The sequence below is a fragment of the Ochotona princeps genome, chromosome 20 (assembly GCF_030435755.1).
Source record: "Ochotona princeps isolate mOchPri1 chromosome 20, mOchPri1.hap1, whole genome shotgun sequence".
Taxonomy (NCBI): Eukaryota; Metazoa; Chordata; class Mammalia; order Lagomorpha; family Ochotonidae; genus Ochotona; species Ochotona princeps.
This window is the reverse complement of record NC_080851.1, coordinates 11,384,168-11,411,977: the sequence shown is the minus strand read 5'-3', so window position 1 is coordinate 11,411,977 and position 27,810 is coordinate 11,384,168. Positions and strand designations below refer to the sequence as shown.

The 27,810-nt window shown below is 42.1% G+C and overlaps 2 protein-coding genes across 2 annotated transcripts in view; both read left to right on the top strand.

The window, feature by feature from the left end:
* Nucleotides 1-27,810, top strand: part of PON2 (paraoxonase 2) — an 87,297-nt gene that overhangs the window by 35,365 nt on the left and 24,122 nt on the right. The gene's annotated exons all lie outside the window — the stretch shown is intronic.
* On the top strand, nucleotides 846-27,732 carry PON3 (paraoxonase 3). Its single transcript, XM_004582317.3, has 9 exons — nucleotides 846-1,003; nucleotides 2,802-2,872; nucleotides 11,218-11,273; nucleotides 15,192-15,357; nucleotides 20,592-20,718; nucleotides 23,488-23,688; nucleotides 24,697-24,778; nucleotides 25,045-25,173; nucleotides 27,472-27,732. Exons 1-9 carry the CDS (start codon nucleotides 930-932, stop codon nucleotides 27,628-27,630), a joined length of 1,065 nt encoding a protein of 354 aa, XP_004582374.1. The 5' UTR covers nucleotides 846-929; the 3' UTR covers nucleotides 27,631-27,732.

The window sequence follows — 27,810 nt, the reverse complement described above, 5'->3', positions numbered from 1 at the left end:
TATCGTGGACAATCTTTTCTTAATATCCCCACGTCTGGATAACTCTTCATCTCTCAATCAACATTGACTCAGCTGCAATGAATAGGCCATATTTGAAGACAGCACTTTGCCCAAACTCTTTGAACTTTCCACCATCTTCCCTTTCCTCCCCTCAAAACTGTCTATGTTAGGAAAATGGGAAGAAGGGGGGCAGGGAAGCCAGACCTCCGGAGAAACAGCCCTCCCGCTGTGCCTGCTTTTTCCTCCAAACTATTCCTTGTCCTTCTCTTCAGGTTTCCCCTCATGCCATCAACTACAGTAAGACACTGACATCCGCAAATCCATCTCATTAGCAGCTTGAACCCGACCCGCAGTCGGTTCCTTACTCAGGGTAGAACCTTGACATTCGGGTCCTGCGCCTCGTGTCTTGGCGCAGGAGTTACCGCCCTCCACGGCCGTTCTCCCTTCCTAGGACTCGGAGCAGTCTCACCTGCCAGAAACTTGGAAGTTTGCTGGAGGTTTCTGGATTTCTCCTCCCCTTTGATCCTCCGGCTTAGTTCCTCAGAGCAGCTGAGGTAGAATCCCCCCTGTTTAGCAGCCAGATCTCCGGAGCCCTCCCTAAAGCCGGCGCCTAGGAAACTCCTAACCTGAGCAAGACTCCTGCTCCTTCCCTGTAACTTGAGCCTGTAGGAAAAAGAAACTTGGTGCACCTAATTTTCCTGGTACTTTGAGCATGAAAGTGCACTTTAACTCAGTTGGCGAATTCCGGTGCTTCCAGGTGGCCTTGAACCGGAGCGTCCGTTGGGAGGGAGCGCACACCTGGAGTCCCAGTATCTGTACCTCCCCACTAGGGAGTCGCCGCGGGCGGGCGATGGGCGGTGCCAGAGCCTGCCCGCCCAGCCCTGGGGAGATCATTGCACCCATTCCTTGCCACCTGGCATGCAGGGACCATGGGGAAGCTGCTGATCCTGACCCTACTGGGGGTCTGCCTAGCCTTAATCGGAGAGCGGCTGCTGGCGTTCAGGTGAGTCCGCCTCTTCATCGCAGGCACCCTGGACTCTGTCCTCTCCCAGGGTAGGTCAAGGACGGCCCCAAGTCGCTTTCAAGGCAGGCAAGCTGGAATGCGAGGCCTTGGGACCTCACTCCTGAGACACAGCCTGAAAACTCTCCACTAGGAACCACTTCTTTGCTAGTGAACTGCCTGCCCAACTTTCCTAAAAGATAGGGCAGAAATGCCCACATTTGTTTTCTGAAGGACAGATACCCCTGTCCCTGTTGTCTGTCTGTCTCCTCTCTCTCTCTCTCTCTCTCTCTCTCTCTCTCTCTCTCTCTCTCTCTCTCTCTAACATTTCACTTGTCAACAAAGTCTGGCAGAAGCTCAGGACTTGAGGTGGCAGACACGGCCATCAAGGAGACATTCACGGGTGACTCAGCCTTAGCCCAGGCCTGTCTAGACAGCAAGTAGCTTTGGGTTAGAACCCATCTCAGATTCCAAGAGCTGACCCTGAGTGGGAATGGGTTGTGTTGAGCTGAAACCTGCAGGTGGTGGAGGCAGGCATTGAGTAGCTCTGGGAGCTGTGCAATGGTATGCAGGGGCAAGTGTGACAGGGAGGAATCCTGAGCTGCTGCCTGGGATTCCTGTGGACTCCAGTGGTCTCTAAGTTCTCTTGCTTTCTCGCTGTGGACGCCAGGGTCTTCTGGCTCACCTCTGCTGAGCTGCCAGGAGGCCGCTTATGTTTAACACATTGTGTATCAGCTTGAAAGTATTTTTGTAACATTGGTTACCAGAGCAACCATGCAATCACAGTAAAGAAAAACTTAAAAAAGCATATTTATGACAAACTGAAAGTCATACATGGGGTGTGCCCCAATAGATTTTTTAATCATCCTTAATAATAAATTCAGAAGAACGCTTCACTGTACAAACCAGAATGCTGAATGGAAAAATGCTTTGGCCCATGGTGGTCAGTTTCATGAATTTACATTTTTGCAAAGTATGTTAGTCTAAGATTTTTAAAAATAATGCTAAAATAAAAGCTAAGGAATTTATCTCTTAAGAGACTCTGGGGCCCGGTGGCGTGGCCTGGCGGCTAAAAGTCCTCGGCTTGGGCGCGCCGGGATCCCATGTGGGCGCTGGTTCTGGTCCCGGCAGCTCTGCTTCCCATCCGGCTCCCTGCTTGTGGCCTGGGAGGACAGTTGAGGACGGCCCGGGGCTTTGGGACACTGCACCTGTGTGGGAGACCCGGAAGAGGTTCCTGATTCCTGGCTTTGGATCGGCGCGCGCCGGCCCGTTGCGGCTCACTTGGGGAGTGAAGCATCAGGTGGAGGATCTTCCTCTCTGTCTCTCCTCCTCTCTGTGTATCCGGCTTTCCAATAATAATAAAATCTTTAAAAAAAAAAAAAAAAAAAGAGACTCTGGCATTTTGGGAAGACAGTTTGGGTAAGTCAGATTCAAAACTGGAAGATTAAGAAAAGTGAGTGTAAACTTACAATAGATACTATAGAAAATTACATAATGCTATTTTGTGGATTTAAGTTACCAACATTGTTCAGTATGTATTTAAATAATACGTTTTTTTTTCCCTGTAAAACCATGTTGTAGTTTTCCAGTAATTGCAGTCAAATTACCCAAAACAGGTACATTACCCAAGTAAGAGCACCTTATGAAAGCAAATACAAGTACCAAAATGTGTATATTGCATCTGTTGTCTGTATCAATTAAGGATAAACAGAGTTAAGCACTGGTGGTTAAAAGCCAAGGTCAGTTGGACATGGGTTGCCAGGTTGTACCTTGACCTCTGTGTTGTCACTGTCTTCTACAGGAAAGGAATTGGTGCAGTTCGAGAACTGGAGCTAGTAGAACCCCAGAGCTGTCGCCTTATTGAGGGAATCGGTACGTCTGGGACAGTGTCAAGAGGGCCCAGCAGCACGCAGGACTGAGCCCCACTCGGCTGAGCAGTGCCAACTTATGCAATCCCCTTCCTGCTTTGGCTCTTCTTGGTGCCTTCCACCCCGGCTGCTTTCCCCAAGTGGCCCCACACAAGGGGTCTGCTAAAGACCCAAGTCTGTGGCTTGTTTCTGTCTGCTTGTCTTCCTCACATGTCTCCTGATGTGGGGATCACCTCTGAGTTGCCTTTGCCTATTCCCACGAGCTCCTGGTCTCCCTCTGGGAGTGTTTCCTTTCCTTCCTTTGCTACCTCCCTGACTTATCTTCTATCCCCATCACCCATTTCTTGGTGACATTGCTGGCTTCAAGTGTTATTACCTTCAAAATTAATCTGGCAGTGGGCAATTGGGACAGTGACTAAGGCACGGCTTGGGGTGTCCACACCCCACATGGAGTGCCTGGATTTGATTGCGGCTCCAGCTCCTTGCTAGTGCATCCCTCAGGAGGAAGGAGGTGATGTGTCAAGTTCTTGGGTTTCTGCCACTCCTGTGGGAGACCCAGACTCAATTTCAGTCTCCTGGTTCAGCCTGGCCAAGCCTGAGCTGTGGCAGGCATTTGGATAGGGAGCCAGAGACATGAATCTCTCTCGCTCTGCCTTTCAAATAAAAATAGATGCTAGATATATAAATAAAACTCACAGTATACCTTGACGCCTTTTTAAAAATTAATCTAAAATCCACAGCTTAGTTTCTGACTTCTCAGACAGCAGACCTCCATGTCCATTCCAAGGACAGCTCCACCTTCCCTTCTTTCGTGGAAACCAGCAGGTCCTTCCTATCATCCCCTGCCCCGTCGGCTCCCACTCAGGAACATCTCTCCTGCTGGACTGCCCCACTAGATGGTGTGCCCTTTCGCAGGAGACTTGGGTCAAAGTGCATGAACGAGCTGCTCTCCCAGTGTCGCTCCTGTTCCCGCATGAGACTATTAGTGGCGTATCTGTGTCACTGTAACTCCTCCAGGGAGGGATGGATCTCACCTTTGAATTACCACGATTCCTGGTTATTTGGGGCTGCACACCTCCACCTCTTCCTCACATCGCTTCTAGGAGAAAAAGTGGGAGGAGGGGACTAGGCTGTGTATTGTTCCCTCTCCCCTTCTCACCTCTGCACGGGAAAAATGGAATCCCACCTCTGTTTATTGAAATCAGCCACAAGTCACTTATTTCCTCCAACTTTCCCAGCCTTGACTCATGCGCGGCAACTCTTGTTTACTTTATCTTCCTAGCTGCTGTATTCTGCTTTCACTCTGAGATCTGAGGTCTCCCAGTTGATCAATAGGTGTCAGGAGAGTTGTATGTATGTGTGTGTATGAATGTGCATTTTGTTTTTCCTGATTTTCATGCATACACACACACATAGGCAAAAAATGAGCCCTTTTGAGTTTTTTGTTTTCTGCCCTTTTTGTTATTCAATTTTTCTTTCCTTAAAAGGCAGCCAGAGAACTATATAGAGAGAAACAGAAAGAGATCTTCCATGCCGTCTATTGGTCCAGTCTCCCAAATGCAAATGATCACAGTATGTGGGGCTGGGCCAGGTCAAAGCCAGTAGCCTGGAGTTCCTTCTGATTCTCCTGCTTGGGTTGCTGGGACCCAAGCAATTGAACCATCATTACCTGCTACCTTCAAGGACACACTGAATTTGCAAGAAGCTAGAGTGGCTTCAGGATGCAGACACAGGCAAACTGCGACATGTGATATGGGTGTCCCAAGCCTCATCTTAACCACAGTACCAAACACCCACCCCTTCAAAGCTGAATTTCCCAAAATGAGTATCCTGGATCATAGAGGTGGTTTTTGCTGCCAGCAGGAAAGCAGGAAGAACCCAGGACAACTCCTTTCCTGACTTTTGAGTATTGGCATTATCGTTAAAGCACTGGCTAGAAACTTCACATCCCACATTGGAATTCCTGGGTTCAGGTCCCAGCTCTGGCTCCAAATTCCAGCTTCCTGCCAATGTGCACCATGAGAGGTGTCACTGCTGGCTCAAGTAATTGGATTTTGGCCCCCACAAGGGGACCTGGATTTATTCCCCACTCTCGGCTGGAGTCCTGGCTCAGTCCCAGCTAATGAGCCAGCAGGTGGGAGTCCCCTCACCACCACCACCCTGCTCTGTCTCTCAAATAAATAGATTTTTTTTCAGTTAAAAAAAAAACTTTAAAAGCTTGAGTTTCTTCAGAGTTTTCTGATAAAGAAGGGATAAGACTTCTCTGAATTATACAGACCCTTGTTTCACTGCCTGACACCCCTTTGCACTGTGCACGCCAGCTTCAGCTAGCAGCCTGGTGTCCATGCGTGACATGGAACTGGAATAATTGTGAACATTAAATGGACCATACTTGGTTTGACAGTGAGTAATTAATTCAATGGGGGACTAGTATAGACTGAAGGTCATAGGGCTTCCAAAAAATACTCAGCTTGGTTTTAAGACCCACGACCACCTAGAATCATTAGACAACCCTACAGAGAACCTTGCTAATGACTTGGATTGTATTTCCCATCAACTTATTGGGATGGCAGATCAGGATTGCATTGTAAAGTAAGGAAACCTGACATTCACTCATTCATTCGTTGTTTTGTGAAGTACTGTGCATGCGTAGGCCATACACCTTTATACTTCTCAAAAAATGTGAGCCTGCCAAACAAATTACAGGGATAATTGGCCTAGATAATTGCCAAGAGCTAATCTGACTTTCAAGTTGTGCAACTAACTAGATGTAAGGGGCTGAAACTGTAGTATTCCTGGGTCAGTGTTCTGCTTACCCAAGCACTTTGAAGAGAATGACTCAAAATATTCCAAAGCTGGATAGGAACAAGAGAAGATAATTCTGTATTACTTTTCCTGTCTGTTGGTATATTTACACTTTATATTGGAGAACTAACCAAAAGTTAGAATGATCGTGGATTATTTGCCAACTGGACAGGGCTGACATCTAAAAATAAAAAGCTGCTTTATCAAAAGGCCCAGTGTATATACGCATTCCATCATGTTCTTTACATCAACATTATGCTCACAAGTATCTGTGACATGAACTCTGTTACCCATACTTTGAGGATAGGAAATCAACAAAGCACCTAGACTGCTTCAGATGCTTGCCCAATAATCCAGAAGCAGAGGATTATGGAGCTAGAATGTGAACAGTTTGTTTTTCTCTGTGCCTTTATACTCTGTTGCATAACACTGCCTTTGTCATCTACCAGCAACATGGTTTTTTTTCCTTATAGAAGTTCCAAGAAAGTATTGCAGCAGCTGAAAATAGACAATCTGAGATACAAATGGCTCCAATATTACTAAATATAGGCTAATCAAAAGAATGAAGGCTAGATACATGTAAATAAAGAGTTAGTAGGACAGCCCACACAAGATCCATCTGTTCAACAGGTAGAGCCTTTCGCCTTTATGAGGCCACAGAGCCACTGGCGGATTTCAGATGGGGTATAGAGAGCAGTACCAGCCAGAGAGAAAAGCTGAATTCAGCTTCCTTCAAGATCAGACTTCTCAGGTTTATTTAACTGGTGGAAGAAGCTCTTTCTGATTTTTGCTTTCTGAGTTTTCTTCACAGAAGTCTTTCTCAGATGAGAGATCAAGAGCTGAAATATTTTTCCCATTAAGAATCCTATCTCCTAAATCACTTGGTATTAAGTTTATTCTTTCAGACTTTAAAGGCCAAGGATAGGTGTCGAATAGGCAGTTATTTGGCTACTCTTGGATTCCAGTCAAAGTTATACTTTATAAATATATATGTTAGGTTTCTTCCTGGGCAGTGTTACCAGGAAGACAGCCTTTGGATTTGTATCTGCCTCACTTCCCTCCCATCCCTTCTGCCCTCTGTAGCTTCCTGTGTGGTCAAGATGTGCTTCCGCTCCATCATCAGTGCCATGTTTCCTTAGCTGGAAGTAGGAACCTTCTCTCCAAGATGTAAAAAGGACTAGCAGCAATGTTTTCCTGGAACTCTTTCTCAGGATGCCCACAGGGATTGATTGAAGAGACAACTAAAGAATGAAGTTAGCCCAGGCACTAGTAGTACTGACAACTTAAAAAGCAGTAGGCACCTATCCATAAAACTGATTTTAGATTTCCATGAATGTTTTGTGCAAGCTGATGTGTGTGGAAGAGGATCAGAGGAAGGTGACTGGAGCTCTTGCTGCCACTGGTGCCGTTGTTGCTCAGAGGCACTGGCCTATCATGCACGTGGCACACAGGTGAGGTTAAGTAAGGTTGGCAACATTGTATAAGAGGTTGGTAATTCTTTTCCACTTCTTACTTTAATGCATCGGATCTCCATGTTCTGGAAGGGGCAAATAAAGACAGGCACAAAACCCCTCAAGAAAATGCTCATTTGTAGACAAGTTACTGACAAGATAACTAAAATGTCATTTGGAAGAAAAGAACTAAACAGCAAAACACTCAGGTTATCTTGTATGGCTGCTCTTCAACTTACAAGGGAGTTACATCCTGATAAGTTCCTTATAAGTTATAAATATAATAGGTCAAGAGTTCATTGTATACACCTCACCTGAACATCCAAGCTTAGCCACGCAGAATGCTGTAGAGTGTCAGCTATTTCCCCTCCAGAGTATGTGGCTGACTGTGAACTATGGCTGCTATGACCACTGCCCAGTATCATGAATGAAGATCATGGTGCATAACACCAGTCTGGGAAAAGATCAAAATTCACAATTTTAAGCATAGTTTTTACTGAATGCATGTTGATTTGTTCCATCATCAAGTCAAAAGATCATTTAGAAAAACCATTGTATCAGGGAAATTTAGAACAGTAGTCTAACCTTAAAACAAGATGAACTTCAAGGAAACTAAAGTATTTATTATTTACTCAATCAACCAGCTTTTATTGAGAACTTTAACAGTCCTTGATCTGTGGGGGGGAGTTAACTATGGGTAATCTTATTAGACAATAGGATTCAAAACCAAGAGAGCTTAAAAATTCTGAGGCAGTGGCTCCCAAGTTCATTACAAGAGCTGATACTCGGATAAGTGGAGATGAGTTTCTTGTGGGAAAGATTTGAGTATGGCAAAGAGGAGAGAACAACATGTATGCTGGCTTACAAGCAGTTGGTCTACTTATTTCACAAATTAGTCAAGCCCTTAAGCACAGTTGGAATGTAGACTGGAGAGATGGGAGCACCAGAACTGAGACTTGGTCCAAGATGGAAGGGTTTGGATCTACAGAAAGGGTCCTGGAATGTATATTGCCAGTCCTGGCAAGTCTCTAGAAGGTTTTAAACCAATGATTAAGAACATCAAATTTACAATGAAAAAAAAAAAACCCCAAAACAAAACACATGATTCATGGAGCCCAGGATGATGGCTGAATGGCTAAATCCTCTTCTTGCAAGCACTTGGATCTCACATGGGTGCCAGTTCATGTTCTGGCTGCCGTACTTCCCATACAGCCCGTCTGCCTGTGGCCTGGGAAATCAGTAGAGGATGGTCCAAAGGCTTGGGAGCCTGCATCCACATGGGAGACCTGGAAGAAGTTCCTGGCTTTGGATCAGTTCAGCTCCAGTTGTTGAGGTCATTTGGGAAGTGAATCAGTGACAGGAAGGTCTTTCTCTCTGTCTCTCCTTCTCTCCATAAATCTGATCTGCCTTTCAAATGAAATTAAATAAATCTTTTAAAATATGTGATTCAGCAGCACAACGAATGGCTGTAGAGGAGCAAAGATAATCAGTTTGGAAACTCTTATAAAAATCCAGGAGAAAAATTCTAAAATTTGATTTAAAGTCAAAAAGATCTGTTTGAAAGTGAGAATTACAGAGACAGAGGGGAAGACAGAAAGAAATCTTCTAAGTGCTTATTTGCTCCCCAAAGGGCTGCAATGCCCAGGGTTGTGCCAGACCACAAATTCTTCCGGGTCTCCTGCATGGGTGCAGATATCCAAGCACTTGGGCCATTTTCCACTGCTTTTCCATGCATATTAGCAGGGAACTGGATCAGATGTGGTACAGCCAGGACATGATCTAGCACCCATATAGGATGCTAGTATTTCAGGCAGCACTTTAACATGCCACACCACAGCAGCTCCAAAATTTCAGAGTTTGAATGGCTGGTGATCATATGGATTTAGGGATTATGGAAAAGGGAGGCTCCAAAAGACTCCAAGGTTCTGCTTTGGGATCTTGGGGAATGAAAATGTCATCCGGATAAAAATGAAGATTGGAAGCAATGTCCAGATCAGATTGGAATCTGTTGAATAGGAGGAATGGACAAATCAGACAGAAATGGTCAATATATGGGTGAGTACAGAAGTCTAAAACTTGAGGCCAAAAAAATGGGCTTGAATTAGATAATTAGAATGAAGACCTTGTGAGGGGAACCCTAACTATGGGGCTAGAGTGAACCATGCAAGGAGAGAGGATATCCTGTCACCAAAAAAATGCAAAGCAGAGCGTAGAGGACATCCACATTTGGGTCACAGGTGGGGAGGAGATGACGGTAAAAGGAAATCGACAGTGTGTGCTCAGAGAGGCAGGAGAAAACACCAAAACATAACCAAAGTGTATTAGATGTGATTCTGTGATTGTTTAGAATGTTTCATTCAGTCTCCCCATGGTAATGCCTTTGTTGCTCAATATGGAAATCCCACTAAATCTTTCAGGCTTTTTGAGGATATGGAGAAATAGAATTAAGATATGTTTATTATGGTGCAATGCCTTCCAAATATATGCAGGGTTTTTTTTTCATAAAACACATTTTTCATGAGGGTTCTAAAATACCCCCACATAGGTAAATCCTCCTTAACTGAATGTTTGGGAAGTGAGAAATTCTGGTTAATTTCATTTTCATGTTGATGCTTGGAGATCAGTTGCAAAATTCATTATAATGAATAAAATATTACTTGTGTTCTCCCATTTTCAGGGTCTGTGGCTCACATTCTGTTGATTCACATCTTGCATTTTCTTTGGCTTTGTCGGCATTCTCCCCTATCCTCTGCCAACTGCCTGTTGGCATCCTAGCAGCTCATTCTCCCAGGTAACCATTTTCCCACATGTCCCAATTTCCAAGGCTATACAACAAGTCATCTCAACATTTGATGCTTTAAAACAACAATGACTCTATTGCTCATGCATCTGACAGAGCTAAGTAAAGACTGTTCAACCTGTTCCATTTGTGCTGGGGAGAGTCACTGAAACACCATATTCAACTGGCCCCTTCTGGCATCCCCTTGCACCTCGTGTAAGCTCCCTGTAGTCTCCTGTGCAGCTCTAAAATCACTTGATTTGTAATGTTTGACTCAGGGCTTCCAGGTCTCATGCTTTGAGCGAAATAGGAACAAACCAACTGTTGATGTGGACTTAGCTGTAAGTGTAATACAGATAGAGATATACACATAGACATTATAGATGCAGTAAGGGAAAGAGGAAAAAGGGAGAGGGGGAGTCTGTGGCCCCACATCTAGCTGGGGCTGTGATGTGGTATTGCATGCGTCTTACTGTATTTGTTGAGGTAATGATAAAGCCCTTTCCAATAAGCTGCTTCCAGTAAAGTTCCCTCCTTCATGTAACAGTATGAACATCACATCTGAGGAAACGTGGCTATGGTATCTATGTGTTCTGACATATTTGTAGAATTGTTTGTCACACTGAGTGATTGCTGCCTTCTGTCTCAGTCCTGCCTGCTTGAGGCCACATTTTATATGGATCTGTCTGCTCACTAGAAGTCCCACCAACCTTTTATTATTATGTTCTCAAGAGATTTTCACTTTTATGTGCCTCCTTCTATAGAAAAAAACGTTCAAAATGAGCTTTCAGCAAGAAAGATTTGTGAGCAAACTCTTATTAAACATTGTATGTCCAATGGTCTATGCTAGAACTTGTTCCTTTTACATAGAATCATTACTCAATAGTCTCCCAATGAAATTGAGTCACGATAAATTATTAGGCCTCAATAACAAGTTAGAAGGAATACTTGGTGAAGGGGACTATCAATGGGCTGCACAGTTATGACTTTTCCAACTTTATCACTTAGTCTTCTATGGGGAATAACATAATCTCTCTCAGGATGGGTCCTGGAAATTGTATTTAAAGGGTAAACCTAGGATATTAATTTGCCTTTTTCTCCTGGAATTGGAGTTATAAAATCTTATTTAATACTTGAGGAGATTGAGTCAGGTTTGTCTATAGAGCAGCAACACGCTGGGGTTTCTGAGAGCTCATATTTCCCAAGCAAATGGTTGAAACGGGCAGCAGAGTGTTCAAAGGAAGTTCAAACTTTGAATGAAGAGGTTTATTTCTTTTTAAAGCCTTCACCCATACATCTTTGTTTCTTTTGCAGAAACTGGCTCAGAAGATATTGATATACTTCCTAGTGGGCTGGCTTTTATCTCCAGTGTGAGTATTTTCTGCGCCACTCTGCTGCTCGTGTCAATAGTCGTGTAGACAGTGCATTAGCGTTGCTGACTAACACAGCCGGATGGACCTTGACACTCTCACCACGCCAAAGGAAAGCAGGCTTCTAGAGGAGTAATTCAAGCATTTCAGGAGACAGCCAGCGCAGACAGCCCCATGATCGGCAGCATCCAGTGGGCCATTGCACACTTCCCAGGTTCTCAATAAAGAAGCACTGATTTCCATTTGAGCCCCGGGATGCCCTCTGCAGCTGGTCATCCCCAGCACTGCCCTCTGTGACTGCTGATCAGCGTCATCTTCTCACTAGCCACTGTTCCTCTTGCCATGCCTGCCTGTGTCCAAATGTTAGTAGGTCAAATGCCAACTGATTTGATTCCAAACCCTGAACACTTCCTATCTTAGGTTCCCTGCCATTCCTCTCATGGCTTTCAAAAACATTTTATTCCCAGTACTACCTTCCAAGGTCTGGGGTGACCAGGAAGCTATGCCAGGACCAAATTCCATGAACAAATAATGTATATTTGTGAAGTGTTCAAATTATCATGTATTTATCAGATCCATTGCACTTGGGAATGGGAACCTAATATTTTCCTTTAAAAACTGATCTACCACATTTTCAGTGTGAATTTCAATGACTAAAATTGTACACCCAGTATTTCATATTTGGCTAGCACTATATCACCAAAGAATATCTGTTTTGTATTTAGTTATTACTTTAAAATGTATCTGAGAAGCCAAGAGAGAAGCAGACTGAGGGAGCTCCTATCCATGGATTCATTTCCCAATGCTTGCAATATCTGGGACCAGGCTGAGTCAAAGCCAGGTGCAGGGAACTCAAGATGAGCACAATGACTTAATGATCATCTCTGTCTCCTACAGTCCACATGAGCAGGAAGTTAGAAGCAGAGTTGGAGTCTGGACTCAAACCCAAGTACTCTGATATGGTATGAGGTATCTTAACCTAGGGCTCCCTCCACAAATTTTAAACATAGAAATATTCTGGGCAACCAAAGAGGGAATGTATAACTGTGACCTGAATCTCTTGGTTCTTAACTGTGCACACTAGAGTACAGTGGAGGTCTCATTTCACCTCTGTGAACTAGTGTTGATCCTAGTGGTGATATGTGTGGGTGGGATTTTATTTTTTTTCTCCCAAAATCTATATAAAGCAGAACTGTCTAGCAACACTGAATTATTGCTATCCAGAAAGTAGATAGTTTCATCACAAATAGTTCCCTAAGAAATGTCAACATGAAGTTCTGAATGATGTGTCTCTTTTCTGTATACTAACAGCTCCTGCTTAGAAGCTAAGGATTATATTCTTCACTTGTTTTTCATTTTTCTGCTCTATAAGAAATACAAATCTGCTCTGGGTTTCTACTACCATCCTGTCTTGCTACCCAGAAGACATTTGGAGGCTGATCATTTTGCAAGGGTAGACAAAGTCTAATCTGGGTATTATAAGGGCTGCAAAGGCATTGGGTCTGGCCCTGCTGAGACAACTGCAGGTGGAATTCAAAATTTAGTAAATCTGTAGCAGGCTACTTTTTAAGTTGATAATTTTGTATGGCCAAGGAATGATGTTATAAATATCCAAGTGGCCCTTGGCACGAAAAAAAATGATTCCCCACCCTTCTGTGCAATCGATCATTTTAGTAAAATTAGAAGTGCCAAACAGCGTATTTCTCTCCCTGCCTTAGTACTTGGCATGCTTCTCTTGGCCTGCATGATAACTTCCTCCTTCACACTTTGTGAGCAGAGCCTAGTTCTCTGGGAGGCCTCGCTGTGCTGGTACTTGAGTTCCTCTGGGAAAGCTTTCCTAACACCTACCAGCTGGCTGAGGTAGCTCCCACATCCCCTGTGCTTAGACTGCCTTGAATCATACGTACTGATTTGCTTGCTGCTTGCTACATCACTACATTTTGAGCTCCCTAAGGCCAGGGTTTTAGAATTTTCATTGATGTATCTGGCAACTAACAACCAGCACAAGCAGGAGGAATGCATGTGCTGGTGGGTGAAGGCTCTCAGTGACTGTCCACACATAAACCTGTACTCTGGGGGAGCTACGACTCTTGCACTGCCAAGTGACCTTCACCATCTTCTCAGGAAAATGGTACTGAAAGGATTGCTTGGAATCACAAGCACACAGCGGGACTGCTGCCCCAGTTCTTTCTTGACTGTCTTGAGTAGCAAAGGAGCCAACCATCTGCACACTTATCAGAGCATTTTACTGACCAGAGCACTTAATCTAGGCTGAGTCGGCTTGTAGCGCTCCACCCATACCTTCCTTTCAGATATTTTCATTTTTAGAATATCCAGCTTTTCCACTCCCCAGCAGTAAGTGCCCTCATACCTCCTTTCTCTCAAAGCTCCCCACACACCTACTCTGGTGTACTGCTTGGAGCTGCCTCCCAGAGCAAGTAGGAAGTAAAGTTGTCCACCCCACATACAAAGGAAAAAGGTGCAGGTTCTAGAAGATAAGGACTTAGGATAGTTGGAAAAATCCAGCATCTCACCTATTAGAATGAACAAGAAATTGACTAGAACATATGGCTGACCTTGGGGTGATGATCCTGCAATGAAGTCTTTGCATCTGATTTGCCACTTGCCCTTTAGAAGATCCAGACCAGGACAAAGAGAGTTGGTAGAGATTTTTAACAATAAAGCAAATGGCATGGCTTCCTTGAAAAACTGTCAGCTAATTGACAGTGACAGAATTGCTGGTCTGGAAGCAGAAGTCTAGAGTGGCTAGGGGCATGTCCTTCTATCCCCCAGCTGTGGTGGCTGAAGGAGAACAGAAAAGGGAATTAGCATATCCTCTTCAGTAATGTTGGTGGTGTTTGGGAGAACACCTGGATCCCCTATCCCCCAACTCAATGCTGGGAAAAAAGATTTGGACACAGAAAGATTTTCTATGAAAAGCTTGAAGCTGTTGGTGGAAGAATTTAGGGGAAATTGACTACTGTACAAGGAGGCCAAGAATAATATTTTTATAAGTATGTGTATAAGTGTGGTTTGGCTGTTTACAATAAAGGAAGAGTGAGAGAGAGAGAGAGTAGGAAGGAGAAAATTTAAATGCACTGTCAATCAGATACCAGGATAGGAGGAGTAACAGGCTTCTTGATATTGTTATGGACCAGAGTCTTGGAGAAGGTACATGGAGAGAAAACAGACCATCCTGTAACTGGTGTAGAATAAATGAGTCCCAAGTTTTGACACAGCAAAAGCCTGATACATTCATGATGTGTCTTGTGAGTTAATTAACACCTAGTCCTTGTAGTGGAAAGGGTCATTATCCAAGTTCCTAGAATGTTCTTGCAATATTTGGAGAAAAGAATTTGTGTCAAACAGGAGCAAAACTGGGCAAAAGTCATCAAATTCTATGAGGTGAGAATCCCTACTTTAATTCTCTGCTGATTCTGCTATTTGCTGCTGCGTAATAAAATCAATGTGGGAAGACGAACAATAAAATTTAATCTTACACCCCTTGTCACTGCCTTGAGAAGGCCAACTTATGAAGTGTCAGGAATACAAAGAATCTTAGCAGTTTTACCTCCTCATTCGATGGAGACAGGACCTGGGGCAGAGGCAGAACAAGGAACTCAAAAAAAGTAACATAGCCTGGCTGCTTGCGTTACGTTTTTTTGGCTCAATTCTTTCTTTCTAAATTAACAATTTTTCTTGATCTTGAATATTGGTTCTTGTCATCATGGCCAATGTTTAGATGATATTGGTAGCGTGAGCTCAAATCACGGCAATGGATCAGAAACATCCTAGAGATCTAGATGAAATTTAGAAAATGTAGACATTTTTGTTTGGCTTTGGGATTTTAGCTTCCATTTCATGAATACATTATTTGACACATTTGAATGTGTGTTTCCTTCCTCCTTATTTTTAAAGGGATTAAAATATCCCGGCATGCCAAGCTTCGCACCAGATGAGCCAGGCAAAATCTTCTTGATGGATCTGAATGAGCAGAACCCAAGAGCACAAGTACTGGAAATTATTAATGGATTTGATAAAGAAGCATTCAATCCACATGGGATAAGTACTTTCGTTGATAAAGGTAGGTGACAATGTCATTTTACCATAACTATGCAAACAAAATTTGTAGAATTATAATGTGAATAGAAAGTATGTTAAAACATGGCATGAAACTAGGAAGACTGATGTTTTTTACCCAGTGTGGCCTCTTTCACTTCCTGTCATCCTCTTTTTTTATGCACTAGAACAACCTAATTGAAAAATTTCTCAGAAATCTTTTAAAAACAGTTTTGACATCAGGATCCAGCATGGTGGTATAGCTGGCTGGTGCAGCCTGAAGGAGCAGCAGCATCCCATAGGGGTACCATGTTCCGGCTGCTCCACTTAGGATCCAGGTCTCTGCTTGGGGCCTAGGAAGACGGCAGAGTCCTTGGCCACTGCACCACGTGGGAAACTTGGAAGAGGCTTTAGGTTCCTGGCTTTGGCTCAGCTTGATTCCAGCCCTGTAGCCATTTGGCAAGTGAACCAGTGGATATAATAGCTTTCTCTTGCTCCTCTCTCTGCCAATCAAATCAAAATAAGGGACTCTTTAAAAAATAATCATGACATTTAAAAGATAGAGGAAAATATAAATTAGACTCACCAAAATGAGCTTTTATGTACTAAAAGACACCCCAAGAAAGTCAAGAAGTTACCCAAAAAATGAGACATTTGTAAAACATTGTATCCATAAAATATAAATCATTTTTACAACTCAAAGATGGAAACAATCAAATTTGAAAATGGACAAAGGATAAGCACATGAAAAGATGTTCAACAATGTTAGTCCTTAGAGAAAGGCAAATTAACACCAGAATGAGGTATACCACTTCACATACTCTAGGTTGACAAAAGTGAAAAAAAAATCACAGTAGTAAACATTAGCAAAAATGTAGAGAAACTTGAACCATCCCAGTTTGCTCGTAGGGGTTGGGAAACTTCGGAAACCAGTTGGACTGTTCCTCAAGTGTTCTTTGTAGAGTTCCCTACGACCCAGCAGGTTCTCTTGGTTCTCATCCCAGAGAACTGAAATCCACACAAAAACCTGTGTCCGTATGTTCATGGCCACTTGATTCCTTTTACTCAAAACATGGAAATCACCCAAATGTCTAGCAACTGATGACCCCCAAAACAAAATGTGATATATTTATACAATGGAATATTACTTGATGATAAAAGGAATAATCTCCTGATGTATGTTACAATATTAAGGAACTTTCTAAACACCAGGTTAAACGACAAAATTCAGTTACTGAAGACCATGTTGCATGATTGCATTAATATGAAGAGTTCAGAATTGGTGGCACCCAATGGGTATGAGACTTCCTTTGGGCGTGATGAAACTATGCTAGAATGAAACAATGGTTATTGTTGCACATTTTTGTGACTATAGGAGGGAGTCTTTGAAAAGCTCATGGAAATGCATATTGTTTAGCAACTGCAGGGATTACACCTTTTTGTTTGCAAAATAAACTTCTTCAGTTGCATTTGAGGTACACTCATAATCAAATCTACTAAATCTGCCAATTTAAAAGTAAATTTAATTGTGTGTGAATGATAGCCCAGAAGAGCCATGACAAAAAATATAACATTGTCAATATTCCATATATACTTAAGAATAAGTTCTAATATTTTTATTTGTCCACAGTTCATCATTTCAAACCAAGTCAATTTTAAGTATTTTGAGTCTGTGGAGCCATGTAGTAAAATAAGAACAATGTAGTGTCAGTAATAGTAACTACATGAAGAGCACGTCAAATGAGTATAGAAACTCAAGACTTTTAATAAAATGATATGATGGAATTATTATGTATTTGTTAAGTATAATGACTTAAAAAAACAAAATCAATACCTAATACTTATTTCAGTACACTTATGCAATAGATCTCTGTTCAATTCCTTCATTTTGCATTCATAAATATTTGCTGATTTTTGCAAACAGTTGCCTTTCAAATTACTTGACTACTGATCTATTAAGCAGATTAGATGCTTCCCTGAAGTATTATATGCACTTTCTATTTATTGAGCTTCCCTGATAATTGTATTTAATAATTTTGCATTGCTCTCCAGCTTACACGTTTTACACTGCTTTCCAGTTTCTGTATCAGTAGCTAATTTATTCCTTAGGGCCAAAAAAAAAAAAATCCAAACCTTCACATCTCCCCTCTTCTTAACCCATTCAGGCAGTGTGTTACAATGCCTGGTCCCCTCTCCCACAGCTCCTTGGTCTGTGCCCTTCTCCCTGTCTTCCTGCCACCATCTGCCACCAAGCTCTTCACCTGTCTCCCCTGGACTCACCTTATCTCCTCAGCCAAACCCTCTTCTTTTTTTTTTTTTTTTTTTTAAAGATTTATTCATTTTATTACAGCCAGATATACACAGAGGAGGAGAGACAGAGAGGAAGATCTTCCGTCCGATGATTCACTCCCCAAGTGAGCCGCAACGGGCCGGTGCGCGCCGATCCGATGCCGGGAACCAGGAACCTCTTCCAGGTCTCCCACGCGGGTGCAGCGTCCCAATGCATTGGGCTGTCCTCTCCTGCTTTCCCAGGCCACAAGCAGGGAGCTGGATGGGAAGTGGAGCTGCCGGGATTAGAACCGGCACCCATATGGGATCCCAGGGCTTTCAAGGCGAGGACTTTAGCCGCTAGGCCACGGCCGCCGGGCCCAAACCCTCTTCTTATATCACTTCCATCCATTTTGTCACTGCCACTTGTTATACAAATCTGATTCCCTCGCTGCTTCTATAGTATTCTCCATTACTGTTCTCATTCATCTGAGAAGAAGCCCAGGTGCTTCAGGTCTCAGGACCCCTGCACATTTGCCACTCTGTCTGCCCAGAATGCCTTTCCAGCATACCTGGCTTCCTTTCCATCATTCAGGCTGCAGCTTCAACAGCCTCTAGAGGAGCCTCCACATCGTCTCAGGCCAGGCTAGGTATCTTTCCTGTCACTCGTGGCTGCATCTCTGCTTTCAGCACTCATCAAAGGCCCAGCTAACCTTTTCTCTTTTAAATGTTAAAAGATACGATTTCTTTTTACTCCTGGCTGTGTTTATGCAAAATTCTTTCTTATTTTTAGATATGAGCTTAACTTGATCCTCCAAGTGGTGACAATCTCTGAAGAAGAAATCTCTCTACTCTAGTATTCTTTTAAAAAAATTTTTTATTAATATAAAGAGAACAGACTTCATGTTTTACAGAGATAAAACTCTAAAGGATAGTTATCCTGTTATTTTTTAACCTTTTTTTTTCATTTAATTTTTGTAATAACATACTTTCCACTTACTTTATAATCACAGGCTTAATTCAACATTAACCATAAGGTTCAATAGGTAAAAATAAAGACCACTGTTCCACAGGAATATAGATAAGAGCTATAATTAATTATCAAAACATGTTAGTTTCGTTCTTATATATTTGTATTCTATATTAACCAGCACATATCAGAGAAAGCAGAGAATTTGTCTTTTAGGGACTGTCTTATTCCATTTTGCATAACAGCCTCCAGTTGCATCCATTTTGTTGCAGAGGAAAAGATTTCATGCTTTTTATGGTTGAGTAGTATTCCACTGTATATATACCACATATCCTTCATTCAGTTATTAGATGACAGACATCTGAGTTGATTCCTTATTACTGAATTGCTCTAAACATGGGGTGCAAATAGTTCTTCCACACGCTGATTTCATTTCTTAGGAATTCAGCTTACTTCTTGTTATTCCTGTTTTCCTCTCTGCAATATAATCACCACCGAAGTACCCATGACTTTGGATTACCAGAATCCAGAACAGTATCTAGTACATGGTAGGCACTTTGTGTACACAGAATGCTAATAAATAGTAAAGAAAGAGCTGAATAATGAAAGGAACCCAATAGGACAGGCCGAACATATATGGATACTTAGCATTCTAGAAGACGCAGTGAAGAATGACTCCACTTTTGTCTTTAGAAAATGGCAAATCCAAAGTTAGAATCCAGGTGGTCTCATTGTTAATCCTGTGTCTTGTATTGCACTGATATTGGAACTCTAGGCTCTCTTTAAACAGTTCAAGGCCATTGCGCTTTTGTCCAATAGCGTACCAGACATGAGGCGCCTCTTTGGAGAAGGTCTATGAAGTGACCTGATTCTCCTGGGGCTGACTGAACGCCAAGGACAGTGTCAGAGCTGAGGTTAGTTTGAGAAAGGGTTTGGTTGGTTGGTTGGATTTTTCAGATGATATCAATTTACATATTAACTCTTGGGTTTTCAGAGGGTAAGTGCACCATGAAAGACACTGTGTAGTCAGGGTCCTGTACAGGGCAGCACATACGGTCACCCATGCTGTGTTCAGCAAGAGTGTTCTGCTTCGGGGCCATTTGGAGGCTGAAATCTAGCCTATGTTCTGTTTGCCAAGTCCTGGCTGTGAGGCAAAGCTGGGCCAGGCCAGAAGAAAGACATGCTATGAAGGAGCATCTTTTCTTGACCCAAATAAAGATGTCCAATCTGTTTCAAGAGTACTGGGGTTGGGCTTGCTCTTCTACTTCTTTGGAAACCACATCAATAAGAGAAATGGGGAAGATAAACACAAAGCAGGTGCCACAGTAGAAAAATGGTACTAGACCCTTTAGAACCTGTAGAGTTCATCAGACCTGGTCTCAAAGCGGAGCCCTGAGCGCTTCCTATTCTTAACATTATTCCCAGCAGTTCACATTCCAATATGAAAATAGGTGAATAAACATTTCTGAGGTAGGGGCCACCAAGAACTAGCTGGCTTGCTTGCTTCTGCATTAATGCTTACATCTCAAGGCCCCAGGGTTCACTCAGCATTTCCTTATAACCTCAGGTAGTTGACTCATGTCACAAGTTCATTGTTCAGATGGGAAAAGTTGCTTATTGTCAGGTATTTACACTGTCCTGATACTTTTTTGAACTGTGTTGCAATGTGGACAATTATCACACACCCAAAGTTCTCAGTCAAGTGTTATTTGCTTGTGCTCACTTCTGCAGTTGAAGGGCCATCTGGGGAAACCAAATCCAAATTTATGAAACACATGTTTTCCTATCAGAAAAAATATGCAGGTGAGGTCAAAGAAAACACGACAGAACCCTCTGTGCTCACCTCTGGCCTGTGGTGGTGGTGGAGGTGCTGACTCATTCCCCTGCTGAATTTCAGTTTCCTCATGATCATGGGGACTCTGGCACTTAGAGGCTCAATACAGCATGTATAAAGAAAAGCTTTGGGGGTTGACCAAGCGTGACAACAGGTCTAATAAACATCTTGGAATCTTTCCTTGTAGACCACACTGTATATCTTTATGTTGTGAATCATCCCCACATGGAGTCTACGGTGGAGGTATTTAAATTTGAGGAACAACCACGCTCCCTTGTACACCTGAAAACTATAAAACATGAATTGCTCAAGAGGTATGGAATTAACTTCTTACATAATTCCGTTTATTGCTCACCACTGCGGAGTGCTTTGTTTTCTCTGATCCAGCAGGGTTTCTTAAACTTTTGTTTTAAAGCTTTTTTTTTCCCCTAATGCTTTCTACACATTCCTTTAGTGACCATGCCAGGCACCTCACTGGAAATTATTGTATTCAGTATTGAATATCCCTGTGTTTTGAAAGCATTTTAATCCTATAAAGGTGTTATTTTAGAGGACCAGCTCTAATCCCATCCTCTTTATCACAGCAACTCAACACCTACTGTTAAGCTCTCATTAAACGCCTTCCCACTTTTCTAGTTGTCCAGGTAGGTTGTACTCTGTGAGCCTTAGCCACTGGGTATTAAAGTCTGCCTTCGGATGAACCATTTTTTTGTTCAATCAAAGCTTTAAAGCACAACTTGATAAATGTCCGTGGGCACTTACAACAAATTACATTTATTAAGCACCAATACTGTGCCAAAATACTTAATTCAGCTTAATTCTGACAATAGCTTTTAGTAGCAGGCACAAGTGAACCGATTCTTGAAGAAATGTCAGGTTAGGTAACTTGTTTAATGACATCAAGCATAGGTGGAGAACAACTGTGTAAACCTCACTGCATCTGAATTCAAAGCTTAGCTTCTGGTTGCAATGACAAGCACCTTTCTTGTCAGTTTCTTAGTGGATAGGCTGCCTGTTGCACCACTATAGCCACAAATGAAGAATTTATCTGTTGTACGAATGGGCTCAACACTAAAGGACTCACTCCAAAATGGCAGAGGTTGACTCCTCCCAAGCGTAGATGAATAGAAAAAGAAGGGAGGTTCTCCTGCTCTCTGTTGCTTTCTAATGAGCATCTCTTAGACATTTCTCCCCTACAAAATCTGGAGTCACCAGACACACAGAGCGCAAGTTATATGAATTAGAAGGTACTGAACTTCTCCATAACACATTGTCTTGCATTCTGAGGCTACACTGCAGGTGAGAACTTTCATGAAGTTTTTGGGAAATTGGAGACAAAAATTAATCTGCACCTCAAATTTCCCTCAGCCAATTAGGGATTCTCTCAAGGGCGACACTCACTTACCCGGCAGATTGCAAGGATCGTACCAAACAAGTGTGATCTCACAAGAAGAGTTCCCAGACAGAACAGTGGGAGGGGAAAACCTGTTACGGAACTCTGTTAGGAAACACAGAGAGAAGCAGTAGGAAGCAGCCCGAGGCAGGGAAGGGAACATGTTATGGCTGTAATTCTGCTCTTACCCAAAAGATATGTTGAAATTCTAGTATCTTAGAAAGCAATCTTATTTGGAAATTAGATCATTTATACATTATTAGTAAAGATGAAGTTATACCAGAATAGGGTGTGATTTTAATACAACATGACTACTGTCTACTAAGAAGACAAGCAGCTACAAGGAACACTGGCATGTCAGATGGGTACTGACGTTGCAGTAATGCCTTTATAAGCCAGGGACTGTCTCATAGTATTCCTGAATTTCCTCCCATGGAATCAGCGGGACCATGACCTTGCTAACACCTTGATTCCCAATTCATTGCCTCCAGAACTGTAAGACAATTCATTTCTGTTGTTTTTAGCCATGTGGTTTCTTATGGAGGCACTAGGAAACTCACATAGGAGGATAGGCATAGCAAATGTATTGTTATTGTGCATTTTTAAGTGCAGCTGGCTACTTGAGATCATGGAATTGGCTTGTTTCAGGACACCTTGGCCAAGATGAGAAAGGGATTAATTTGCCCACCAGCCCCAGTTCCCATTAAACAAAAATGTGCCTCTACAGGCCTTGAATTGCTCGCATACCTAGTCATGCATGTGTCAAGTGTGATGGTTTCCTGGGCTTTCATGTCAACATGAACGTTTGGGTTTAGAAGGCGAGAGATGTACCCCAGACTTGAAGAATGTACATTAGTCTGCACCTGCAGGAAGTCTGTCAGACTCCATGCAGAACTGGGTGAAGGAGCTGGAACAAGGTGGGTGATGCAGTGAGAATTAAAGGAGGGCTTTCAGAGATGCCATGATACATGCATTGATGAAGCAATTATAAAAAGGCAGAAGAAAGTGTTACATAAGTCGGTTGGAAATTTACCAGAAAACCTTTTTGGGAAGAGGAAACATTGAAACCAACAGGAATAACCTGGTGACTTTGGCAAAGGATACATCAAAATATCAGATATTTCCTGTTTCATGCAAATTTTCCTTTTTTAAAAGTTAACTAATTTTCTACATTTTTGAGTTTCTTTTCCTTTTAAAATTTTTTTCCTTCTGAAAAAAAGGAAATTATTATTTTTTGCTGGTAATGAAAGTGAAATTTTTTTCATTTAAACATTTTTAATGCTTAAAATTTTTTCTTTTAAACATTTTTAATGCCATTGAAGAACATAAGAAAGCATATTACCCATAATGCCATATACTTGGACAAAGTTAAAGCTCAGCATGCTCCAGGTTATGCTGCAGGAACATGCAGAAAAACCCTGATTTCTTAGTGATTCAAAAGCAGAAAGTTTTGTTTTGTTTTCTCATCCATGCCACACATTTAATGCAGGTTTCCTAGTTTCATGCTGTCCTCAGTGAAGGTCTCAGGAGAGCTGCCTTCTCTACTATAAAGAAATTGCAAAGTCATAGGCTTTAATTTGGATTTTCTGCCTCCATACTGATTTGCATATGCTTTTAAATGGACAGATTATTGTACAGAGGTTAGTGATTTTGATAATGATCTCTATCTCTCTGTCGTTTCCCACTTTAGTGTGAATGACATCGTGGTTCTTGGACCAGAGCAGTTCTATGCCACCAGGGACCACTATTACACCACCCACTTCCTGTCTCTTCTTGAGATCTTTTTGGATCTTCGTTGGACTTACGTTCTTTTCTACAGCCCCAAAGAGGTCAAAGTGGTGGCCAGAGGATTTAACTCTGCCAACGGGATCGCAGCTTCACAAGATAAGAAGTATGCTTTGTTACAGTTTTGGCCCTTTGCCCTTGACATTTTGGTGGGCTCCCATCTTTAACAGGTGGTTATGTCCCTAGGTTTCCATAGCCTGTCTATGCACAGAGGATCAGACGTGGCCATGAGTCACAGTAAACGTGGGCTCTAAAGCAAACCAGTTGTTCCCTTGTATCTCAGGTAGTCCCCTATCCCAGGCACAGTAGGCATGTTCCCTCACTCTTTACACACACACACACACACACAGATACATCATTCATAATTCCTACACCATTCTAAAGGACGCTTTCCTAGCACACTAAAAAGAGGATAAATGTCCCAAACCTCTCCTGGCATGAGGCTAGAGTTATTGTTTCACTTATACTAAGGTCAGTATCCAAAATTGTTTGCCAAGGAAGTCTACTTTAGTTTGGGTTTTGTGATTATACAGAGTTCAGACTTAGTCACAATGACAGACTACTCAAAAAGGAAACTAAAGCAGCATGGGATTAGGGAGATGACATTTTATCAGTGTTAAGAATTGAAATTTTTATTTAAAAAGGACCACCATGAATAATGACATGTAAACTTGGGGTATACAGATGATCCTTGTGGAACATAATTCTAAATGTTCTTCCTCTTTAAAAATACAGATTGTGACTGAGCCTAGGGTAATCTGATACTTCATTTCTGTCACTACATTTTTGGAAGTATATACCCTTTTATTCTTTTAAGAGGTCCACTTATCTCCATTTTATTTTTAAAAACTTGTGACTCTAAGTAATGAGATTGATTCTGTATTTCATTTTCAAACAACAATTATTTTACTGCATAGTTTTATTTCAGATTTAAACCTAATTAAAGCACCCCAAGCATGCTAAACGTACCACTCCGTTATCTTCTATGGTGCTTTAGCAGGAACTGCCATTGCACTTTGAACTAGAATGAATCTTTATAAGCCTTATTCAAAACAAAAATCGGTATCAAAGTTTTCTACTACTGACCTAAATGGACATATTATTTACTTCAAAGATATGTCTATGTAGCTGACGTCACAGCCAAGAACCTGCATGTCATGGAGAGGCGTGCTAACTGGGATTTAACTGAACGGAAGGTAAGAGCATCCGGTCTTGCCCAAGCAACATAATCTCTGACGTTGATCCCACTCTGAACTGAGAATGTGAGGATGTGCTCCTTAAGCAAAGGAAACATGATTATTCTAGAGAAATCTTGGTGAAACCGCACTTGCACTTTTAGAACACTGTAGCCAAGGCCCCTAAAAGCCAGTTTCAGGTACATGGCAATGGTGGTAGAAGGGAGCAGAGGGGGATGGGAAAGACCATTGGGAAAATGACTTTACTACTGCCTTTTTGTTGGAAGGTCATACACTTGGGCACCTTAGTGGATAACTTATCTGTTGATCCTGCCACTGGAGACATCTTGGCAGGATGCCATCCTAATGGCATGAAGATTCTGCACTATGACCCTGAGGATCCTCCAGGATCAGAAGTAAGTCTCTGCCCTTCTCTGGACTCACAAAGCTGTGAGAGCAAACAAGATGTTGAGTTGACTCACAAGGATTTACCTGGGTCTTGTTTTATGTTGCAAAACCAAATAAATTCTGTGTGCGAAAAAGGTACAGGTGCTAAAGACAGGGAAATATGGCTCATAAACACTTTTTGGCCACCAGGTGCCAAGTTAACATCAATGTGAAACTATATGATCTATCTTGGCAAGGGATAAAACTGCTACTGGAAATAATGGGAAGTCATGTGCTTGACCATTCAGAATGATGCAGATTGCTATATTGTGTCCCCAACCAGGAGGTAGACTATGAGCAAACCCTGCAGTTAGGCAAGGACAAAGTCAAGTGTGGGGCCATTTTCTTTGGCACTACACAGCATGAATTTCTAAGAAAAGTTGTTTAAATAACTATAGCTTCAAAGCAGGTGACAGTTTTGTTTTGCCTATATGGTGATATTGAAGAACATTTCTTTTAAAAGATTTTATTAGTGTTATTTAAAAATCTTTTCTAAAACAGTAACAGAAACCAATGAGTTTTCTGTGGCACTAAAAACAATAGCATGGAGCATTACAGTTTCTTCGCTAATTGAATTTAAGAATAAAAGATCTCTGGTGGATTTAGCTAGAGATCTAAATTCTTGGCCCATATTGTCCTTTTTTCTCTCTCCTGTTTTCTTGCCTTCCCTGAGGCAGGGTCACTGGCCACTGAAAAACTAAATATGAGCACCCGATGGCTCTTACCACCTTCTCTCATTAACATTGAGAACTCCTGTGACTCACCAGACAGGACTCTAGTGCTTAGACTATATTAGACAATAAGACATACCAAGACCCTTGCTCTTGGTGGCAGGCAGATGGTGATAATAAGTAAAATAAATAACAAACTTTTAATGGGGCCAAGCATCTTAAGTTCCATGGAGGAAAGCAGTGTAATCAAGTCAAGGGAATTAGGGTTGCTGTGAACAAGGGGAGGGCAGGTCCTATGATTAAGTGCCATGATCAGAGGGGGCCTCATGGAGAAGGTGCAGCAGGATGAAAAACACAACATTGCAATACAGGCTTGGGCTGCTGGAAAACTGAGATCTGAGTCCTAGACTGGTAATAGGCCCAATGGGTAAAATAAAACATAAACAGTCATTTCAGCTGAAGAATATCACCGTTCTTTAGTTTAGAAAACAAGACTTTCTTCTTTTTTAATTAACACATTAATCACAGCCTCTTAAAAAATAACACCAAGAAATATCAAAAGAAACAGAAAAGCAGCCTGGGCCTGCAGGTGAAAAATGGTTCCCTCATGCTAGCAAGCTGACCGTGCCCACACAGGTGCTTCCCCAAAAAGAGAACGTCTCTGCTCAAGTTCAAACATAATGTCCGTCCCATGGGAAGACACTGTTATCCTTAGATGGTTTGAAATGGCTTAGAATCTTTTCTCAGATCTTCATTTTCAAGTCTAACCCTTGTTGATTTTAGATAATATTTCTCCTGTCACAATTACCCGATGTCTTTCCTTTGGCTGAGCCTCATGTTACTATGTGAGATCTATGTTTGAAGCATTTTTTTGAGTACAGCAAATCTAAGATGAAATTGTAGGCTCACTCTTAGGGATTTTTTTCTTAGAAAAAAAAATCCAATTCTGATTTTAAAAAGTGTCAGCAGAAACTCATGACTCATGAATTTCTGAATATTTTCATTTCCTCTCAAGTTCTTTTGGAATAAATTTGATCCCAGTTATTTGGAAACATGAGTGAATGAGCGAAGCCTATTGGGCTGGTCATGGGAATCATTCACTGTCCATGGCAGGGAGGTGTGAGGTAGAGTTTCAGAGTAACATGCGTTCTGTGTGTTTCCCAGCCACTGTGCAGGTCTGGGAGGGTTCATCCATGACTACCCTCCACTCTGCTGGTTTCTGAGTGTACCATGACCATCCCCCTGCCCTCTCTATTTTCTTCCCTTCTTACAGAAGCAGGGGTATTAGTCACTCAATAATTGGATAAGAATATCCACTGGATCCCACCTTCATGTATAAAGAATGAACTGTCAAAGTTATATAAGCTATAAGCTGCCTGTTGAGGAATTTGGTTAATATTAGCTAACCAGTTTATCTAGCGCATAGATATTATTAGGACGTTAGTACTTACATCAGAAGAAAACAAGCTATTGATGAGATCTAGATTATAGCTTGTCAACTTCTAAAACTTGTTGGTATTGGAATATTTGGGAAGAAAGACATGGCTGGACAGGGATTTGCATGTAGAGTGTATAATGAGCCATCTTCTCTGACAGGTTCTTCGCATCCACGGCGCTCTGTCGGACAAGCCCAAGGTGAGCCCCGTGTACATCAACGATGGCTCTGTGCTTCAGGGCTCCACTGTGGCTTCTGTGTACCAAGGCAAAATGCTCATCGGCACCGTATTTCACAGAGCACTCTATTGTGAGCTCTAGTCTCCAGCTCCTCCAAAAAGTTTACATGTTGCTATAAAAGTCAGTCTGTAATTGTTTGATAGTTGGAACTGTGAATAAATAATAAGAAACCAACACATGTGAGTATGGCTGTTTTCATGGATCGGTGTGAAGGAGCAGCATCTGGCATGGGTAGCCCTAGTGGCTGAAGTCCTTGCTTTG